General features: G+C 36.5%; 1 protein-coding gene across 8 annotated transcripts in view; it reads right to left on the bottom strand.

The window, feature by feature from the left end:
• EPS8 (epidermal growth factor receptor pathway substrate 8) overlaps positions 1 to 20,552 on the bottom strand; it is a 180,867-nt gene that overhangs the window by 52,741 nt on the left and 107,574 nt on the right. For 6 of the 8 annotated variants that reach the window (XM_059185963.1, XM_059185962.1, XM_059185965.1 and 3 more), the window contains 4 exons: positions 13,318 to 13,397; positions 10,991 to 11,067; positions 2,592 to 2,642; positions 837 to 904 (listed from right to left, as the gene is read on the bottom strand). In XM_059185963.1, the coding sequence (XP_059041946.1) occupies positions 837 to 904; positions 2,592 to 2,642; positions 10,991 to 11,067; positions 13,318 to 13,376 (255 nt within the window). In that variant the 5' untranslated portion in view covers positions 13,377 to 13,397. Of the gene's footprint in view, positions 1 to 836; positions 905 to 2,591; positions 2,643 to 7,433; positions 7,453 to 10,990; positions 11,068 to 13,317; positions 13,398 to 20,552 lie in introns of those variants that run through there. The other 2 variants (XM_059185961.1, XM_059185966.1) reach the window with 2 other exon arrangements.

Below are 20,552 nucleotides of genomic sequence, written 5' to 3'. Positions count from 1 at the left end.
TGCTATGGGTAGAAAACAGAAAATAAGAGCAATTTAAAAATTACTTCCTACTTAAATATGTTCTATAGGAACCAAAAGTCACCTATGTAGATTCCAATCAAGAGCAAATATATCTTAAAAGATAACTACACAGGAAAAATCAAACAAGAAAACCGTTGTTTAAATAGGTCTAAATCATGACTTTAGATAAAACTAAAACTATCATATGATCTCCGTGATATGAGGAAGTGGTGATGCAACATGGGGGTTTAAGTGGTAGGAGAAGAATAAATGAAACAAGATGGGACTGGGAGGGAGACAAACCATAAATGACTCTTAATCTCACAAAACAAACTGAGGGTTGCTGGGGGGAGGGGGTTGGGAGAAGGGGGTGGGATTATGGACATTGGGGAGGGTATGTGCTTTGGTGAGTGCTGTGAAGTGTGTCAACCTGGTAATTCACAGACCTGTACTCCTGGGATTTATATATGTTTATAAAAAATAAAAAATTAAAAAAAAAAAACTAAAACTAAAACTAAACTACTCAGTGAAATCAAAGGTGTAATTTCAAAAAAAGATTCTAAAATATAAAACAGAAGCACCTGTCCTGTTTTTAAACAAAATAAAGCTGCCAATGATAAATAAGTGGCCAATTTATTTTCTATGAAAATGGACCCCAGACGAACAAGATACTTTGTTATTTTACACCTCAGTTTTACAAAAATCACAAAGAAAAAGATGAACACAACTCACAGCACATCACAGGAATAAAATAAAACATAATTCTGATTTTACTACCCAATTTTTAGGTCCCTCAGGGTTCATTCTAAATTTTAGCAAACATCAAAACATCTTACTTCGACACGATATTGGGATATATCGGACACACTGCTGACACTGTCCCGAGCATAATTCTTCCTTTGTTCTGAAAGAGAGGTTGAAGAAGTCATTATTTAGCCACTAACAGGCTGAAGTTCATGTATCAGTGTCTTGTGGCCATCTCTAAAACGAGTCTATCTCACATATAAATACAGTAGCTGAAAAGTCACCATTGTGTGGCATATCTGAAAACACTCATTATTCACATTAAATGAAAAAGCCTACAGAAAGCTTAAATGATATGCAAGAACAATTTGACCCAATACAAATTTTCAGAATCCCAAAAGTAAATCTAGAGTATCAATGTTGTCAGAAAAAGAGTTATTTAGTGTATGGGTTTTATTCATCAGATACCTACTCTTTGATAAAAAGATAAAAACTGGCTTATAATTCTCTTCTCTTAGTGTACAGAGAACAAAACAGAATTGCCCAATACTGTCATAGATACTGTATTCTAGGAGTTAGACTACCTTATCAAGATAATGGCCACTACAAGGAACATCTCCTTTCACAACATCCAAACTATAGAGAGTGTCAGAGGAGATTCAAAACATGATTTAATCATACCGATTGCCATTAAATTTTAACAGTTTCCACACAGCTACAGAATAAACAAATGTGATACTCAGAATTGTAGATATTGGCTTTTAGAAAATAGGAGAGTCAGGTAGAAAGTTACTGCACCACACATTGGAAAAAGCAAAAATAAACCTTTATTTTCTTTCGTAAAATGCTGCAAAACCAAAACATAAGATATGTGGAGGCAATATTTTGTATTTGTTGTTCTCTAGTCAGGTAACTTGCTTATTTGTCAATTCAGAGCTGCCTATTCTTTCTAAAACAGAATGGTATGATGAAAAAGAAACCTGAGTAAGAACCAGAAGATTACTGACTCTAGCTTTGGCTCTCTCACTAAGTAGGATGCTCAATTAAGGCAAGACGCTTAGCTCTGGACCTCAGCACTCTTCTTGTAAAATGAAAGAGTGAAGTAAGATCAGACCTCAAGACTCCCACAGCACTAAGATTCAGACCCACACAGACACAAACACACATGCACACGTGTGCACACACAGGCACATACACACGCTCCTCATCTTTCCTAATATCTAACTGCTTTCAAATATAAACATGTTTCTTTCAGTTAATATAGAAACTTTTAGATCTTCTTACAACTTCAGAAGTTGAAAAGTTCTCCGGAGCTATGAAAGCAAAGCAAGTATAAAAATATAAAGTATGGGGCGCCTTGGTGGCTCAGTGGGTTAAAGCCTCTGCCTTCAGCTCAGGTCATGATCCCAGGGTCCTGGGATAGAGCCCCGCATCTGCATCCGGATCTCTGCTCAGCAGGGAGTCTGCTTCCTCCTCTGCCTGCCTCTCTGCCTACTTGTGATCTCTGTCTGTCAAATAAATAAATAAATAAATAAATCTTTTAAATCTTAAAAAAAAAATATATATATATATATATATATATATATACACATATATATATGTATGTATATAAAGTACATATACAGATTTGGAATGTTAACAGAATTTTTGAAAACTCTGATAGAGTATTGTTTCACAATATATACAGTAGTAATCATCTTCTATAGTTACCTTAAAACCTAGATGAAAAATATCCATATTCCTCATATTATATCAGTCTGATATTATTCCTATATCTTCTATTTTGCTTTTGCAGCATTAAGTTATGTAACTGAAACAGACACACTACAAAATTCGGTATCTTCTACCTTTCTTCTTTTGTTTGGATGATGACCTGAAGAAGTATGATCCATCTGTTCCTACCAAAATAATGTGATCAAAAAGAAAGATCTGGTTTCACCTTAAATTTTTCTATTTCAATATAACAAAATGTACATAAGCTTCACTTACATGACTATATTCTACATACTGAAGAAAAAAAGACCATAAACAACCATGAATTTTCTGATTATTAGCCGAGCATTAATCAATGTGAGATAGTTAACAAATGGAAAACTGTTCTCAGGAGAGAACAGTTTATATTGTGACACACAATATAAAACTGAGGAACATATCTGACAAAAGCACTTTGAGAAATAATCACTATTTCAGGATCACGGGTCTATCGCTTTCCAGCACGACTCTCTATGGCAGATGCAGGACATGGAGGTGGTTCTGTTTCCTGTGGTCTGACCGGCACAGCAAGAGAAATGGCCGTGGTTGCCATGGTAGCCAGTTGTGATATGGGAACCCCAGGACACTCAAATGCTTCACCGAGTCTTTCAAATAAGTAACTGGTAAACACAACTGAAGCTCAACTGTATGTTTTGTAATTAAAGATTCTCATTATGAAGTAGTAAGATGTGTTTTCCCCCATTTTTTAATACAGTTTCTTAATATCATAGAAACGTATTTTACAAGTACAAGAGAAAAACACTGCCTATTTGATAGTCTTTGTAAAGAACATGACATTCACTGATCACTGAATGCCTAGAAGATACGTGTTATTTCTAATACTCCAAATGCAGAATCCATTTTAGAAATTGTTAACCTGCTTTCTCTGCAATGTTGCCCAATAAATAAGAGGCATGTGTTACAAGAAATTACCTTTTAAAGATCCTAGCAGTATATAAATGCCATAAAATGGATTTATAAATAAGCTAGTAGTCCTAGTGATTTAAGCCAATGAATAAATAAAGGTTAATATTAACATTTTAATACAAAAATTTTGAAAGAAAGTTCCTAAGAGGCAATTATGATTCATTTCTTTTTTATGAGCATCGTATATACTCTCAGGCACAGTCATAAATAGTAATTATGCTCTTAAGCAGAAAATCTCACCAAAAGCCTTAAAAAAGCATGAGAAATCTAAATGAAGTCTCAGTGATACTCAAGATAAAGCCTCTAATGACGTTCCCTCCTTTCACAATGGTCATCAACCTGGGCCACACACTAGAGTGAACTTGGAAAAACAGTGCCTGGCTCCCCACTGCTAGGGACTCTCCTGTAACTGGTTCAGGATGAGATCTGGGCACTGGAATTTATAAACGCCAATTCTATTGTGCCGTCAGGACTGAAAACCACTGGTCCAAAATTTGTACAAACGCCAACTCATCTACTACATGTTACTCCCTGAAGTCGAAAATCTTTCTTTCCAAATTAAGAGCGTAAATCATAGTCAAATAGTATATTAAATCATCACTGAAGAAATCTGGCAGCAGATTTCTGGGTTTCTCATGTTATAGGCAGCTCAACTGCTCAGACAAAAGCCTTAGTTTCTATCTCCTTTTCTCTCTCAATCTGAATTGATTTTTCCTACTCGCTTCTATACCACAGACCAGAATATACAAACCCAAAGAAATGGAATAAGGTGAATTCAGTAACCAACGATGAAAATCCTTTACAGATTATTTTCGCATTATCGGATTGATGCTGCAGAATTTGATAATTCACTTCCAGACTGGGAGCATTAAATTCAGGTTTCAGAAGACTTCGGGTGACTGTGATGTATGGATGTAGGCTCATCGACTGTAATAGCAAACATAACACTCTTGGTGCGGGTTGTTGATAGTGAAGGCTACATGTGCAAGGTGGTACGTGGGAAATCCCCGTAGCTTCCTCTCAATTTTGTTACGAACCTAATACTGTAAGTCTTATTTTTTTTAAATGTATGTTTTGGGGTGCCTGGGTGGCTCCGTTGGGTAAGTGTGTGACTCCTGATTTCAGCTCAGCTCAGGTCATGACCTCAGGGTCCTGAAATAGAATCCCATATCAGATTCCGTGCTCGGTGGGGAGTCTTCTTAGAGATTCGCCCTCTCCCTCTCCCCCACACTCTGTCTCTCTCAAATAAATGAATGGATCATTAAAAAAAAAAAAAAGAGCTAATATTCAGATAATTTTATTTTCTCTTTCTCTGAAAATAAAGCATAGCTTCAAAGTGAGGATTTGGCAATTAAAAAGAAAAAAAAGTAACATAAAAGTAGCTGCTGAGTATTTATTTCTCTCTCTAAATAAAACAATGGGCTACTGTTTTAATTACTTTAAACTTTCAAGCACAGTAAAAGAGAATTCCTTTTCCACTATTTTAGTGTATAATTTCCACAGAGGTGAGGTGCTTAATGGGAATCAGGGGAACACTGCGGGGTAAGAACAGCCTCTCATTATCTAGGCCGCCACAATCACAGTTTGACAAATCAGTATCAAAACTAAGATACTGTTTTTAATAACAAACAAGGTCATTTTTACAAAACTAAATTATTTAAGAGTTAATTTTACTTGCCTATTCAACAAATTGTTAAGACAGCTTATCCCATGAGAAGAAAAGAAGCTTTAAAATTTTCAGGTAAGGTGAACACTGCCAGTCTTCTTGAGTCATAAAACACCAGCACATTCTATGAAGCTGAACTGTGACTCTAACATGGCCTAACTGCCTGATAATATATAATCATGGGCCATTTATTTCTTGAGAATTAAAAAAAATTGCTCTTAAAAAAGAAGATTTGGGGTGCCTGGATGGCTCAGTTGGTTAAGCAACTGCCTTCAGCTCAGGTCATGTTCCTGGAGTCCCAGGACTGAGTCCCGCATTAGGACCCCAGCTTGGCAAGGAGTCTGCTTCTCCCGCTGACCTCTTTCCTCTCATGGTGTCTCTCTCTCTCTCAAATAAATTAAAAAATAAATAAATAAAAATAAAATAATAAAAAATTTAAAATAAATAAATAAATAAAAGATTTACATATTTTCTCCAGTTAAATACTCACTGTAAATGAAGATAGAGAAAAGAGAAATGGATTTTAATTCCTGAATGCCACCTGAATGTGTAAGAGATTGCTGGGCTCCAAATCTGACAATACACAAAGAGATTAATTCCCATCCAAGTTCAGAAGATAGAAAGGGACAGGAAGAGAAGATAGGTACAAATAAATAAATAAATAAAATAAGTAAATAAAATGTGGGGTACAAATCTATTAAGAAAAGTGCTATATTCAGGAATATTCCTATGAGATAAGTCAAGCACTGTGTAAAAATAAAGAAAAGTTTATTGTAAAGTCAATTATATCGAAATGAATTATATGGTTTACAGATTAGTTATACTCAATTCTTACTAGTCCCTCCTTGAGAAGAAAAAAGAAAAACAGGAAAAACACAAATATATTTTCCTCCTTCCTGGCTTCACAAAAAAGTTCAAACTTGAGGCACCTGGGTGGCTCTGTGGGTCAAAGCCTCTGCCTTCGGCTCAGGTCATGATCCAGGGAGCCTGCTTCCCTTCCTTTCTCTCTGCCTGTCTCTCTCTGCCTACTTGTGATCTCTGTCAAATAAATAAAATCTTTTTAAAAAGTTCAATCTTAAGGCTGAATGAATAGAGAACGTGTCTATCACATTTAACCAATACAACAAAACAAATTTCATAGTTACTATAAATGTCAGTAATGATAAAATATATATATATATACAGCTAACTGGAAAGTCTGTGAAACCTGAGTTTTTCTGGACAGAGGATGACTTTAAACAGCTGATTAGTATAAATGACTGTATTACAAATTCAGCAATATTGAATTTACAGAGAAGTTACTCTTCTAGGAAATTAAGCTATTCAGAACATAGCAGAGCCCACACTTAAATAAGTCCTCTGAATGGCAGACCGATGTCACAAGTCTGTACATTGAAACTTGCACATTTTAATATGCAGACTTTAATGGGATTCTTGATTCCCCACTTATAGCTTACTCTACTAAAGATTTTCCTTCTAGTTTTTCAGCCTGTATGTATCAGAAGTAATGCCAGAAGGAGGCACATTGACAACAGGCAAAAGTAACAGGCTTGGGACATAGCCACATGGAAAAAGTAGCCACAGATGTTCAAAAGGGAAAAGATTTTGAATGATTTGGTATAAAGGTAGAGAATACAGCCTCTGAGCACACCAAGGCACATGAGCTTATGTGCACTGATGACCGTCTGAGTCATCGATGGGAGACTACAGGCACCACGCCCTGGAGGAAGGGAAGTTTTAATATATTTTACAAGTACCTCCTTAAAAATGATATTAAATTTTAGTGCTTAAAGACTCTGACAAGCAGGCTTGTTGGAGAAAAATACAAAATTTTCAAGTCCTCAATAACAGTAGCCAAATGAAATGTTACTGTCATGAGGTATGTGGAGGAAACTGAAATTATTATTTATTCTCTATTTATTTATGTTGTCAGGGACTTTGGTGATGTAGAGCCTCTCACATCCTGGCTTTGAAATTTCTTGTATCATAATGAAGAAATGACAAAACAGGGTTATTAAACTGCAGTATATTTTAACTCCTTTCCTTGAATAAATGAGCACATATCCAAAAGAAGCAAATATATCATCATAATCATATAGTTCAGAGTACAAAAAATATTTCTGGTAATATCTGGAATATAAGCTTAAAAATATGATGAAGATTACCCTTGATCCTGTCCAAGCATCACTGAGATTACACATATAATATCATTTGGAGGTAACACCAAAATATTAAATTTGAGGGACTTGATTAATCTGAGGACCAAGGACAAAAAGTGACTCTCCTATGTTCTTCCTCAATGCCATGACAGACTCATTACTTCTATTTTCTCATATAAACTTACCACAATATTATTTTCACTTCTATTTTGTAGATGAGGAAACTGGGGCCAAGAGGTAAAATCATTTGCCCAAAATGGCAATCCTCTGGTAGAAGGCCCATAATTCAACCCAAAATTGCTTGGCCCCCAGAACCCATGTTGTCTCTCCGAGACTGAAGTTACTGAGTTCCTGAAGCAATGTAGGGGGGACATGATGGTGTCAGACCTGAAAAGCATTCTCATGAAAAAGACAAGCTGCATGAAACTCTAGAGGCAGTCAGTATCAAACCTGTGGCCAGCGTATAAAAAACAATGGTCATTACCATAAAACTCATGTTCCAGTGCACTAAATAGTATCTTCACATACCAAAGAAGTTCATGTACCATCCAGGAAAGAAGCTAATTCTTGAAAGATTTATTCAACTGGTTTAATCATTGTGAAAGGAGAAATTTTAAAGAAAATGGATACACAGTGATAAACTACGCTAAAAATCTTTACCAATTCCTGAGGAAAAAAAAAAAGAAAAAAGAAAACTCGGGAGGCTAAACACTCAATGCTAACTAACTACAGTTGGAACTTCAACTACAACTTGCTTACTGCAAAGGTTCGTTCAAAATCTGAATGTATTTCTTCCCTATTTTTCACACCATTCATTCCACGGGCACTGACTGAGAGTTTCTTTTGGGAGGGAAGGGGGAGGATTAGATACAAAGAGGAATGAAACATTATCTGCAACTTCAAGGAACTTAAAACCTGCTTGTTTCTCAGCCAAATACATTTGCTAAGTCTTCTTTCTTCTTAATAAATGTCTCTTGGATTTGCCCCTTTCTTTCCCTCTCTTTGTATCCTCTGTTTTACCCATACACCGTTCATTTTTGTGACTATACAAGATTGTCACATTTTCTTATAATCAAGATTTGTAAAGTTATGTGACTCGGACAAATCATCTCACCTTAGAAAGGAACCTCAGCTTGTTCTATATGTAAAAAGGGGAAAACAGAAATTTCCTGCTTATAGGTTACTGATTTTCAATCCTCAGATCTATGATTTTTTGAAGACCCTCTTTACACAAAGCAAACATTAAAATTTGCAAATGACTTCTACATTTTATCCCTTACCCCTTTTCTTAACTCTCTGAAAACAGATTTTTCGATCTATGGTATTTGCGAGATGATCGACACTCTTTCATCTGAACAAAAGTCTTAGGGCTATTACTTAGATGTCTGACTGACTTATTTCTATTCATACTCATCATAACCATCCTCAATACTGCTATGAGTGATCCAAGACAACAGACCTTTTATACCCCTGATGAAAAAACCTCAATGGCTAGGCATTTCCTGCAAACAACGTCCAGACTCCCTAGTATGATTCTTCCCACTGTGGTCCATGTTTAGATTTCTAAGCTTACTTCCCAACGCACCACCTTGCACCCTCGAGTTAAGACCAAACTGTGTGCGGTTCATTCATTCATTATATATTCATTCTGCAAGTTTTTTTTTTTTTTAAAGATTTTATTTATTTATTTGACAGAGAGAAATCACAAGTAGATGGAGAGGCAGGCAGAGAGAGAGAGAGGAGGAAGCAGGCTCCCTGCCAAGCAGAGAGCCCGATGCGGGACTCGATCCCAGGACCCTGAGATCATGACCTGAGCCGAAGGCAGCGGCTTAACCCACTGAGCCACCCAGGCGCCCCCCTCATTCTGCAAGTATTGACTGAGTGTATATTATATGTTAACCACTGTGCTGTGCTATGCTTGGGGGATCCTGAAGTAATCAAGGCAGACATGGCCCAACTTCACAGAGCTCACAGTCTTGTTTATAAAGGGTTCGTATTGCTCTTTACAGCACCCACCAATCTCTCAAATGCCTGCCGCAGAGTTCAGCTCAACGCTCAGCTCCTCTATGAAATCCCTTCTGACTCCCAGCCCTACCACACAGAACTGACCGTCCCCACTGCACCTCAGACACTGCCATCCAAGTTTACGTAGCTTTTTATTATAACAACGCATTTACTAGTCTACCTCACCAAACCAGTGCATAAGCAAGGACCACGTCTTGTTCATCTTTGGAATGACTAGATCGTCACGGAAAAGAGGCTATGAAGACTTTGGCCTGGCACACAGAAGTCCTTAATAACTACCTGCCTAGAAATGAAAGACTGAAGGAATCAATCATTTTGCTTTTTTTTTTTTTTTTTTTTTCAAAACCAAACCAAACCAAACGACTTACTTTCTTCTTTTTCAGTTTCTTCAAGTCATTCTCTAGACTGCAAGTCCGTTACAGTCAAGAACCACATATTACTAGCTCTCTTCTGTGCACATATTAATCTACAAAATAAGCATCTGTTGGATAGATTCTCTGGATCTAAAACTCACAACTACTAGGACACGGTAAGGATGTCTTAATATAGTACTGGAGAAAAGTGAAACTAACACTAATCAGATAGACAAAGCCATATGAAAATCTATCCGTTATGGTATAAAATCCATTTTATAAATGTCTGATTTGAGTCCTAAGGCCCTGTCACTCACTACACAGGCAGAAAGAGTCACAAAACCCTACAATTGTTCCATCTTACCACAGCCAAGACACTGTGGATCCAGATAATGAAAAAAAGGGGGGGGGATTCCACATTTATAAAAGGGTGTTAGTTCCTATGACGGATAATAATAAGGATACTCCCAACAATAACAACAACTGTATACACTACTTCCTGATTATCAGGCACTACTAGGCACCACATGAAGCATTTTACATGTACTAACTCATTTAATTGTCACATCAACTCTGTGAGATATCCCACATTATAGAGATAAGCAAAATTAGGTACAAGAATCTTCTCCAAGATCATTCAGCCAGTAAATGATAGAACTGAATTTGAACCCAGGATGTCTGGGTCCAGAGTCTTTGTTCTTAACCACAATACTGTTCTGAGTCTTTAACCATAATACTATTCTTATTCTTTATTATTGTACAATAATCAAAGCCCATGCAGACCCCGTGAAAAAAATACATTTCCAGACTTATGGGGTATATTTCAGGAGTCCTTCACTTCTTTTTAGTAATGACTTCTAATTTATACTAAAGTTTAAAAATACATTATTTACACATGAGACAATCTAGAGAGAACAAAGGAAATTAAAGCAGAATCAAGGAGAAATCCTGCTACTTTCGCAGTACAGAAAGAAATGATACTATTACACTACTAAAGTTCAAGAGCTATAAGGAAGAAGTCCTGTGAACTGTCAGCCCACAATGAAACGGGTCATTCATGAAGATCAACAATTATATCACAAATAATTAGCTGGGAAAATCCACCTAAGGGACTGACTCCATTTAAAAGACTCCTTAGAAAACATTGCAATACATCCGTGGTTGCAAATCACATGACAGTAAGCAGAAGTCATATCTTAGTAGATTTTTATAAAAACTTTTTTAAACAATCCTTATCTCTCACTATGTCACTCCAAATAATATAAACAAGGCATGGGTTCAAATGACGAATCTGAATACAAAAATACAAATTTGTAAAATGTGGTTAGAAATAGAATTACACCTTGTCAAATAAATACACATACCATAAAGGGCCTTTGCACTTGTTTTTGAACTGTGCTCTCTGTCCATTTGGGAAAAGGTGGGTGATGTTCCATAGCCACTGTAATTTAAATAAATAAATAAAGGTCATTGTTCTCGGTTAAAGTCCAAAGTAAGCAATAAAAATTCAAAACTACATATAAAAATTCCAATGTATCACAATCATCATGTGTTTTTAAAACACATAACTTAGGTTTGTCAAAATGAGACAGATCCTGCTCTGGTCAAGAATATAAACCACACTACCCCAGTGTAGACTGAGGTAGGTACAAGTCACAGCCTCCTCTCAAACTCCAAGTCAGAACCTTCATAAGAAGGAAGTCAAGAAGGCTCAAACTATCTCAGAAGAGTTTAAGCGTGCCATACTAAATTGAGTTGAGAGCAGTGATCCAGTCATAAAAAGTACTCAATGACTGAACCTGTCATGGAATAGACATTATTTTCACAAAAACTTAAAAGGTAAAATAACACTTTATCATTAATTGGACCCGCTTTTCCCTAGCCTCCTGCTACTAATAATGGGAAGTGGAATAAACATATCACTTGAATTTAAAAAAAAATTATTCAGTAAACATTTATAAACCCAAAAACCTACTAGAATAAGGAATATGGCGGGGGACATGATCCTTTTAATATAACAATTAAGTAAAATGGTTACAATAGAATGTGACATCTGGATAAAACTAACAGATATAACAGGTGAGATCAAAGAATGATTCAATTTTTATCAGGATGTGCAGAAAGTCTTCACTGCCAAGTTGGCATTTCCGCAGAATAGAAAAGACTGGGAAGAAGTTCTACAGACAGGTGGAGAATTAAGTGAGGAAAAGGCATGAGGAACTGGCTCAGTGACTAGCATGGTGTCCAATGGAACGATGCATCTAATGGGGCTGCCTAGAAGAGAGGAATGGCTTCAGACATAGGGAAGGCAAATAGAGGGGATAAGAATTTTGAATTTTTATTCTTTAGATGCAGCAAATTATTTTATGCAAAGACATGCCATGATCAAAAACATTTTTAAAGAAAATAATTCAAATGGCAAGGTAGCCGGGTAGAGGGTACTGCAAAAATTATGGTAGGAAAAAGGCCCTACGTAGAATTAGAACAAAAAGAAGGAAGAGACAGGGCGCCTGGGTGGCTCAATGGGTTAAGCCTCTGCCTTCGGCTCAGGTCATGATCTCAGGGTCCTGGGATCAAGCCCCGCATCAGGCTCTCTGCTCAGCCTGGAGCCTGCTTCCCCTTCTCTATCTGCCTGACTCTCTGCCTACTTGTGATCTCTCTCTGTCAAATAAATAAAATTAAAAAAAAAAAAAAGAAAGAAAAAAAGAAAGAAGGAAGAGACAGAATCAAGAGTTCTTTACAGAAGAAAATGTTACACATTCATGACTAAATGGATATTTATTGTAAGAAAAGGGTGGAAGACTGAGGGTGTGGTCAAACTTTCTGGCTTGAATAACTGATGGACATGATACAATTTACATCATGAATAACCTATGAATTCTGAAAAATAATGAGCGAACTCCAGACCACAATGGCCAACATAAAGTAACTACAATATTATCTACAATAAATAAAGGGACAGCCACTTATGTCAGGGACCTGATTTCAACTTCTACCCAGAGCCATAGGGATTACTTTGTTTGCTCGCCTGACTTTTTATTTGATTTACACAGTGAAAAGTATCTTGACAGATTGGACTGGAAGACATTTAACTCTCCTCAAATGCCAGTGTTTTATAAATAAAAGTAATAGCATACTCCAGAAAAACGGAAATCTCGGAAGTATACATTCCACCATGGAAAACAGTAATACATAAAATAACAGAAGAAACTGCCTTCTAGTAGGTCATTGTCCTTGAGGCAGATATTACTTAACCATCTTTTTCTTTCCAGACACAGTAAACTTTTAAATACAATCACAGCTTAGAATTAGAAAGAAATTTTATATTAATGAAGAATAAACTACATAAAGAACTGGCAGTTAATCTTTTCAGTTAAAATATAAAACAAAACCACCAAATCAAATCCAAAAAGAACCCCAACAGGGGTGCCTGGGTGGCTCAGTCAGTTAGGCTTCCAACTCTTGATTTTGGCTTAGGTCATGATCTCGGGGTTGTGGGATGGAACCCCATGCTGAGCTCTGTACTCAGAGCAGAGTCTGCTTAAGGTTCTCTCCCTCACCCTCTACCACCCCCACCCCTGGCCAAGAGTCCCGGTTCATGCATTCTCTGTCTCTCCTTCTCTCTCTAAAAATATATATATAAATCATAAAAAAGCACCCCAACAAATTAAATATAAACCTTCCAACTTACTTCATTTGAGCTTGATACATTCCAAAACCACTGGGATGATTAGAAATATGACCATTCATTGTGGTTTTCAGTCCTGGGTTCTGAAAAAAGGCACATAGATTAAAGATAATAAAAAGGTCAAGACATTTCAGTTTCAAGTTATGCATTCAACATACACATGTCACTGCCGGGATGACAGAAACACAAAGATAAAGATCTCCATCCTTAAAGAGCTCTGGCGCCAGAAGTGCAGATGGACATATAAACAAAGATTCAACTGGCCTTTAACATTAATGTATTAGAGCGGTAAGCAAACTGAGGCAAGTTAAAGAGAAATCTAAAATATAGTTCTGAGTCCGCTACATATAGAAGGCATAACTGTATATTCTGCTCAACCCTTACACAATTCTTGGTTTTACGAAATGTTACTTTGTTTACTGTTTCATTATGAAAGTACTATAGGTTTATTAACTTTAAAAACTTGAGAAAAGTGCAAAATACAGAAAAGAACAAAGGGGAGAAGCAGTACCCAGAGCACTCTCATTTAACAATCCTGTGAGTTCCCTCCAGTCTTTTTCTTGCATCTACCTTTCTTCTTTCTCCCTCCTTCAAAGCACATTTGACAACATTGTGTATACACACACTTGGATACACCTTTTTTCCAAGAAGGTATCCATTTGCACATTCTTTTCACCTTTTGTGAGAAAGCAATTATTTCAAAAGTTATCACCTGACATTTCACTTCAGAAAACATTTTTAATATGTTTGACAAACTTAACAAATTCTTTCAAACAAGATGAATAAACAAAACTTCCTTCTTGTTAAATCCAATAGCCTTTTCTTTCCTTGTTCTCCGAGACAATACTGCTTACACCTAATTTCTTTCTCTTTTTTTTTAAGATTTTATTTATTTATTTGACAAAGAGAATCATCAGGCTCATGAGCTAGCACAAGCAGGGGGAGGGGCAGGCAGAGTGAGAGGGAGAAGCAGGCTCCCCACTGAGCATGGAGTCAGACAGGACTTGATCCCAGGATCCTGAGATCATGACCTGAGCAGAAGGCAGACCCTTAACTGACTGAACCGCCCAGGAGCCCCACACCTGATTTATTTCTATTTACTCCTGGACACTTCCTCCTTCTTGTGTTCTGTGACACAATTCTGGATCTTATCTTATTTCTCTTTGTACACATTACATTACTATGTCTTTTCAGTAACTAAGAGGTTGGTAGGGCACATGCCAGCACTATTAGAAAACAAAGGCAGAGGGAGCAGGAGATTTAACAACTACTGAGTGACTATTATAGGTCAGTAATACGACAGATACTTCCAAGGTGAACAGAACACAGTCCCGGCTTTGGGCCAATAATCTACTGGGAAAAACACTCAGTGAATAAATATGAAATTAAAAATTGTTGTTTCTGTTACAAAGGGTGATATGGGGATCCATTTTGAAAGGGAACTTCATTCAGATTAGAAGGCCATAGAAAGCCTACACAAAGAAATTATATTCAAAACCACTAACTTCAAGTTAATTCTCTCTCATTTGTCAGCTTTCAATTCAATCACAATGTCCTCTGGGAAGCTTTAACTGAACTCCCTAAAGAGGAAAAAGCCCACTATCAGACATTCTCAGACTATACACTTTTTTAGTTTTGTCGAAGTACTTTCCCCAACTACAAACAATTTTCAAAGTACTTATCACAGGTCTAATTTTTCATTTGTTTAATTCCTGACTCTTCACTGGACTAGAATTTCTAGAAGGGCAGAAACTTTTGTTTAATGCTGTTTCTCAAGCAGTAAGAACGTAGAATAGGTATTAATTAAATATTTATTCAAAGAAAGAAAAAAGAAAAAAAAAAAAGAAGGAAGTCCAGGTCCCACCTTTGAAAAACTTACTGCATTCTTAACAATACAAAATTAATTCAAATGGAACACATAGTAGATAAGTTCCAGTGTGTGTGGCTTGATTTTAAATCAACTAGAAATTCAAAGGGAAAAGCCAAGCTGACTGCCATAATTTTTGGAAGGGGTGAGACCTGACCTAGTTCTTAAAGAATAGTTAAGGATTTATAAAGGTCCTCAAAACACTCAAGTTTCATTCAAGATTTCCCAATGGTCCTGCCCATACTTATTCACAGCTTAGAAGCAAATTTCTAAATTAAGGAACAAAGAAATACTTCTCCCCTTGATTTACAAAATTACAAGTATTACATTAATTCACAAATTACTACATTTACAAAATTACATTACACTTATATTACATTGTTATATTGTTTTTATTGTTGTTTTGTTCTTCTTCAGTTTATACTTCGATATCATCAGTCATAGGCAGGTAAACCAGTTCTCTGGGAAAAAATTAAATCCTGATTTGTAGTGCTTACTGATTTCCATAGTATAAATATTTCCACTATAGCTCATCTCAAGCTAGCAATACTTCTACAGCGGCTTACAAATTTCCTAAATATCTCACAATTGGTTCTCATTCACCTGTTAAGCTCCAAACAGAACACATCATTGTTCTATTCTAGAATTTGGGCCAGGACAGAGGCCTGGAATCACCTTCTGGATCTAGAGCCCATGGCTAGACACAGTCATTCACAGAAGCCTGGAACTCTGCTTCTGGCACTAACTAGCTACACAAGTCAAATAAGCCTCTATCTCAGTTTTCTCACAGTAAAACAGAGATAATTCTTGGGTCTTTCTAACTCACAGAGCTAGTGAAAAATTAAATGATGGATGTATACGTTTCTTCTCAAGTTTTTTTTTTTAAAGCACTCTTTCAAAGCAAGCTGGTTCGTTCAGTATATAAATTAAACCCCCAGGGTTTGTACTGGTTTTGATCTGGTTTGCATTTTAAAACCACAGCAGCTGGTTTTAATGAAAAGTGATAGCCACAGCATCTCATCCTTTTCATGTTTAATTCTTCATGACAGTCAAATAAATGCATGGTTTGTGTTTTGTTTTAAAACAGTGATCTGTCAGAATAAGAGAATATTAGAAAAGGGAATAGAAAATGTCAATTTGCTAAATTGAATTTTAAATATAGAAACTTTTCCTATTTGGCAATCATAGTGTCAGTTGTCACAGATGCTCATGTAGCAATATGGAGTTTTCAAATATTCAAATATAGCAATTAGAGTGCATACCTTGTACAGAAAACAATTACAAATGCCTGGTTTTTCCTCAGGCTTTTAAAAGACATATCCAAATTATAGCTATGTAGAGCATATATATAGTTTAGAGGAACCTTCAAGTCTTACTAAAATAGAAGTATAGTATTTTCTCAATATCAATCAAGAGTAATTCTGTACCTTTAAACCAATACATTGTAATCACTTAAAATAATTATTTTGATTTCTCTTTTTTTTTTCTTTAATAGTGCAGAGAAAATTCTGAGGCTGTTTACAAATTAGGACGATATGGCAGCCAGTCTATATTCAATCCAGAATGTTGTTGGCTTAACAACTAGCTGAAGAACAACACTTGTTGCAGAAATTTAATAAGCAACTAAAAAGCACATTAGTACCAACTGTATGTTCGCTATGGTGATAGATTTCATAAGAAGGCCTAATACAGAGACAAGCCATATATATATATACTTTATCACTGCTTTCTGAGTATTTCCCTCCAACTCTAGCTGCTGTGATGGCATCGTTAGAGCACATTTACTGCTTGATTTTATACATGGGAAATGACTAATATCTCAGTTCAAGAACACGGTCGATACTTTACTGATCTGGGAAAACATGCTGATTTTAAAAACAACTACTGTTATTTATTGACACTTTAACCTGTACCAAGTATTGTGCTAAATGTTTTCTAGCCCTTACCCTGTTTAATAGACACATTAATTTTTGATGAAGTACTATTTTCCATTCTCATTTTATAGATGATGACATTGAGCTCAAGAGAGTACATGCCATTTGCATGTGCCTTTGAAATTTTAAAAATCATCTAGATCCATGAATGACTAGAGAGGAACATGCTATCTGGGTGCCTGGGTGGTTCAGTGAGCTAAGCATCTGTTTTTCGCTCAGGCCATCATCCCAGGGTCCTGGGATCACCCACCCCGCTGGGCTTCTGGTGGGTGGGGGTTTCTGCTTCTCCCTCTGCCTCATAGCCCCACTTCATAGGACATTTTAGAAACCTCATCTCATTGCATCCTTAGAACAGCCTTAGCTCCATTTTGTAGGTGAGCTGTCAGTCTCAAATAAGTTAAGACACCTGTCCAGGTGGTAACACAAGAAGCTAGAACCGGAAACACATGGGTTCACTTAGATGCAGATTTATCTCGGTAACTCCAGTACAGTACTGTAAATGGATTTTCTCTCCTTATGATGTTCTTAATAACATTTTTTTCTAGCTCACCCTATTGTACTGCATAGAGTACATAATACATAATATAAAATACGTATTTATCAACTGTTTATGTTATCAAGGACCTTTCCGGTCAATGATCACTATTAATAGGTAAGTCAAAGCTACAATCAGCTAATAGTAGGAAATCAAAAGTGCTATGTGATAGTTTTTGACTGTGAGGGGTCCAGTGCCCCTAACTACCTCATGTTGTTCATAGGTCAAGTGTATAAAAGTAGGTCTTCCAAGTGCTTTAGCACGTAATACTCATATATTTACCTGGATCATTTGCATTTCTTCCATTATAATTAAATACATATTAAAGGAAGGGAGAAATAAGTCTCCAATTTAGCTGGAATCCTCCAACAAAAATAAAAATACGGTAGGACAGGGAACAAAATTCAGAGAGAGAAGAAACTGTCTTAACCCTTCTTCATTACCAGGCTCCCTATCCCCTATCCCACTAAAGCATACCTTGGGGTTGAATTCTGGGAGAAATGGTGGTAGGATTGGCTGTTGAACTGTTTCTCAGCAAAGTGTCCATTAAATTTCATAAATGACATGAGGAATTTTAACCGAAATCTCCACATACTTATTTAGGTATGAGTTTTCCTTTTTTATATATATACCTTGTCTACATAGGCTTGAAAAAAATCTTTTATCAAAATGTTTATCTCCCTGATTGTATTATTTCCATAATTCATAATGGACTTATACTTAGCCTTATATAATGACTGCTGCAATAAACTGACATTTAAAGGAGTATATACTTTATCAGTGGAAGTTCCTGATTTAATCATTCTGTGACATAATTAATCAGCAAACACAGCCCTCAGTGCCTGGTCACCATGGCCACACCCCTAAAACAGACTGTCATCTACTCCATCACATATCATAGAGGGCTCATTAAAATTACAACTAAATTTGGGGTTTTTACATTTTCTTGTAATCAACTTTTCTATTTTTGAGGCACTTCATATTTACAGAAAAGTTGTGAAAACAGAACACAAAGTTCTTACATAATCTGCACCCTATCTCCTTATTGTTAACATTTTGCATTAGCATGATGTATTTGTGACAATTAATGAAGAATATCAATATTTTATTATTAATTAAAACCAATACTTTATTCAGACTTACTTCACTTTTTTATGTAATGCTTTTTTCTGGTCCAGGATCCTGTCCATAATACCACATTGCATTTAGTCCTCATGTTTCATTAGGCTCCTCTCCACTATGACCATTTCTCATACGCCCCTTGTTTTTGAAGACTATATTAGTTTTCTAGGGCTTCCATAACAAAGTATCACAAATTGGGTGGCTTTGAACAACAGAAACTTATTCTCTCATAGTTGCGGAGGCTTGAAGTCCTAAATGAAGCTAAGCTCTCTCTGAAGGCTGTAGGGAAGGAATCTTCCTTTGTCTCTTCTAACTTCTGATGGTTGCTGGTAATCTCTGGCTTTCCTTGGCTTGTAGATGCATGACTCAAATCTCTGCTCTGTCTTCATATGGCCTCCTTTGGGAGTCTATCTATCTCCAAATTTCCTTCTTCTCATAAGGATACCACATTAGGATTCACTGGCAAAGACCCTGTCCAAATGCGGTCACATTCTTACGTACAGAGTGGGAGGACTTGAGCATATCTTTTTGGGGGACACAATTCAACCTGCAGTAATGACCCTGACTGCCTTTTGAGGAGTACTGAATTTTGATATACTATAGGATACCTCACAACTGGGATTTGTTTGAAGTTTTTCTCATGATTAAGATGGAGTTAAAGGCTTGGAGGAAGAAGACCATAAAGATATGTGCCACTCTAACCACATCATATCCAAAGTCCATGTTGTTAGCTATGACAACACTGCTTATGCTAACCTTGCTCACTGACTAAAGCAGCATGTGTCATGTCTCCCCATTATTAAGTGACCTCCCTCCCCACCACTCTACAGACCTGTTTAGAAGAAGTCACTATATGTAGTCCACGCTTACATGGTGGAGAGTTAAGCTCCACCTCTTAGAGAGGGAATGTCTGCAGGAATTATTTAGAATTCTTCTGTATGGGAGATTTGTGTATTTTTCCACTATCTTCCTATTTATTCTATTTTTTAGTTAACAGAAATGATAGAAAACTGTACAAGAGAGGATCTGATTCATCAAATAGAAACTCTTGATTGTTCATCCCCTGCTAAACTCCTATTTCAGGTGGTTCAGATGAGATCTGAATTAGGCTTCCATTCTGCACTGGGTACAGCACAGTGTTGAGTGAGAGAGAGAAAGAGAGAAATTGAGGCATCAGAGAGATCATAGCCTTTAACACAAAACCTTGGCTAACACCACCAAAAGACAAAAGGAATTTTAAAAAGTAAACATTATCTAAGAAGTTCAGATCTTCCCAGAAGCAAAAAGCTGTTGAGTGCAGATTCTCAGAAGAGGTAGAAGAATATTCCCTGTGGGCATTTTCTTCCAAAATAAGAATAAAAGTACAGCTTTTCCTGCCAGATCAGTTCTCAACCAAACACGTATCAGGGAACAAAATTTGGGAAAAAGAAGTAAAGAAAACCATCTCACCTACCTCACCTCTTCCCTCCCCCGAGTAATTTTTTTTTTTTTTCAAATCTCTATTTTTTGAAAATTAGCCTTAAGGGTTAGTATTCATTGACATTCTATGAACCTTTTGGAAAGGTTCCAAAATGAAAGTTTGTGTCACTGACTAGTGCAAAACAAAAGCTACTGAGGAAATACTCACAGAGGAGTATTTTTATTATGAGACAGTGTTTTTCCATAGTAGTACCACAAGCTAAATTTTTACATTTCAACTTATTTTACAAAGGCAAACAGATAGAGTATGTGGGCCAGACACGACCCAACCTGGTAGAAGGAAAACTATGTTCTGAAATCA

The sequence above is a fragment of the Mustela lutreola genome, chromosome 8 (assembly GCF_030435805.1).
Source record: "Mustela lutreola isolate mMusLut2 chromosome 8, mMusLut2.pri, whole genome shotgun sequence".
Classification (NCBI taxonomy): domain Eukaryota; kingdom Metazoa; phylum Chordata; class Mammalia; order Carnivora; family Mustelidae; genus Mustela; species Mustela lutreola.
This window is presented reverse-complemented; position numbering and strand designations above follow the sequence as displayed.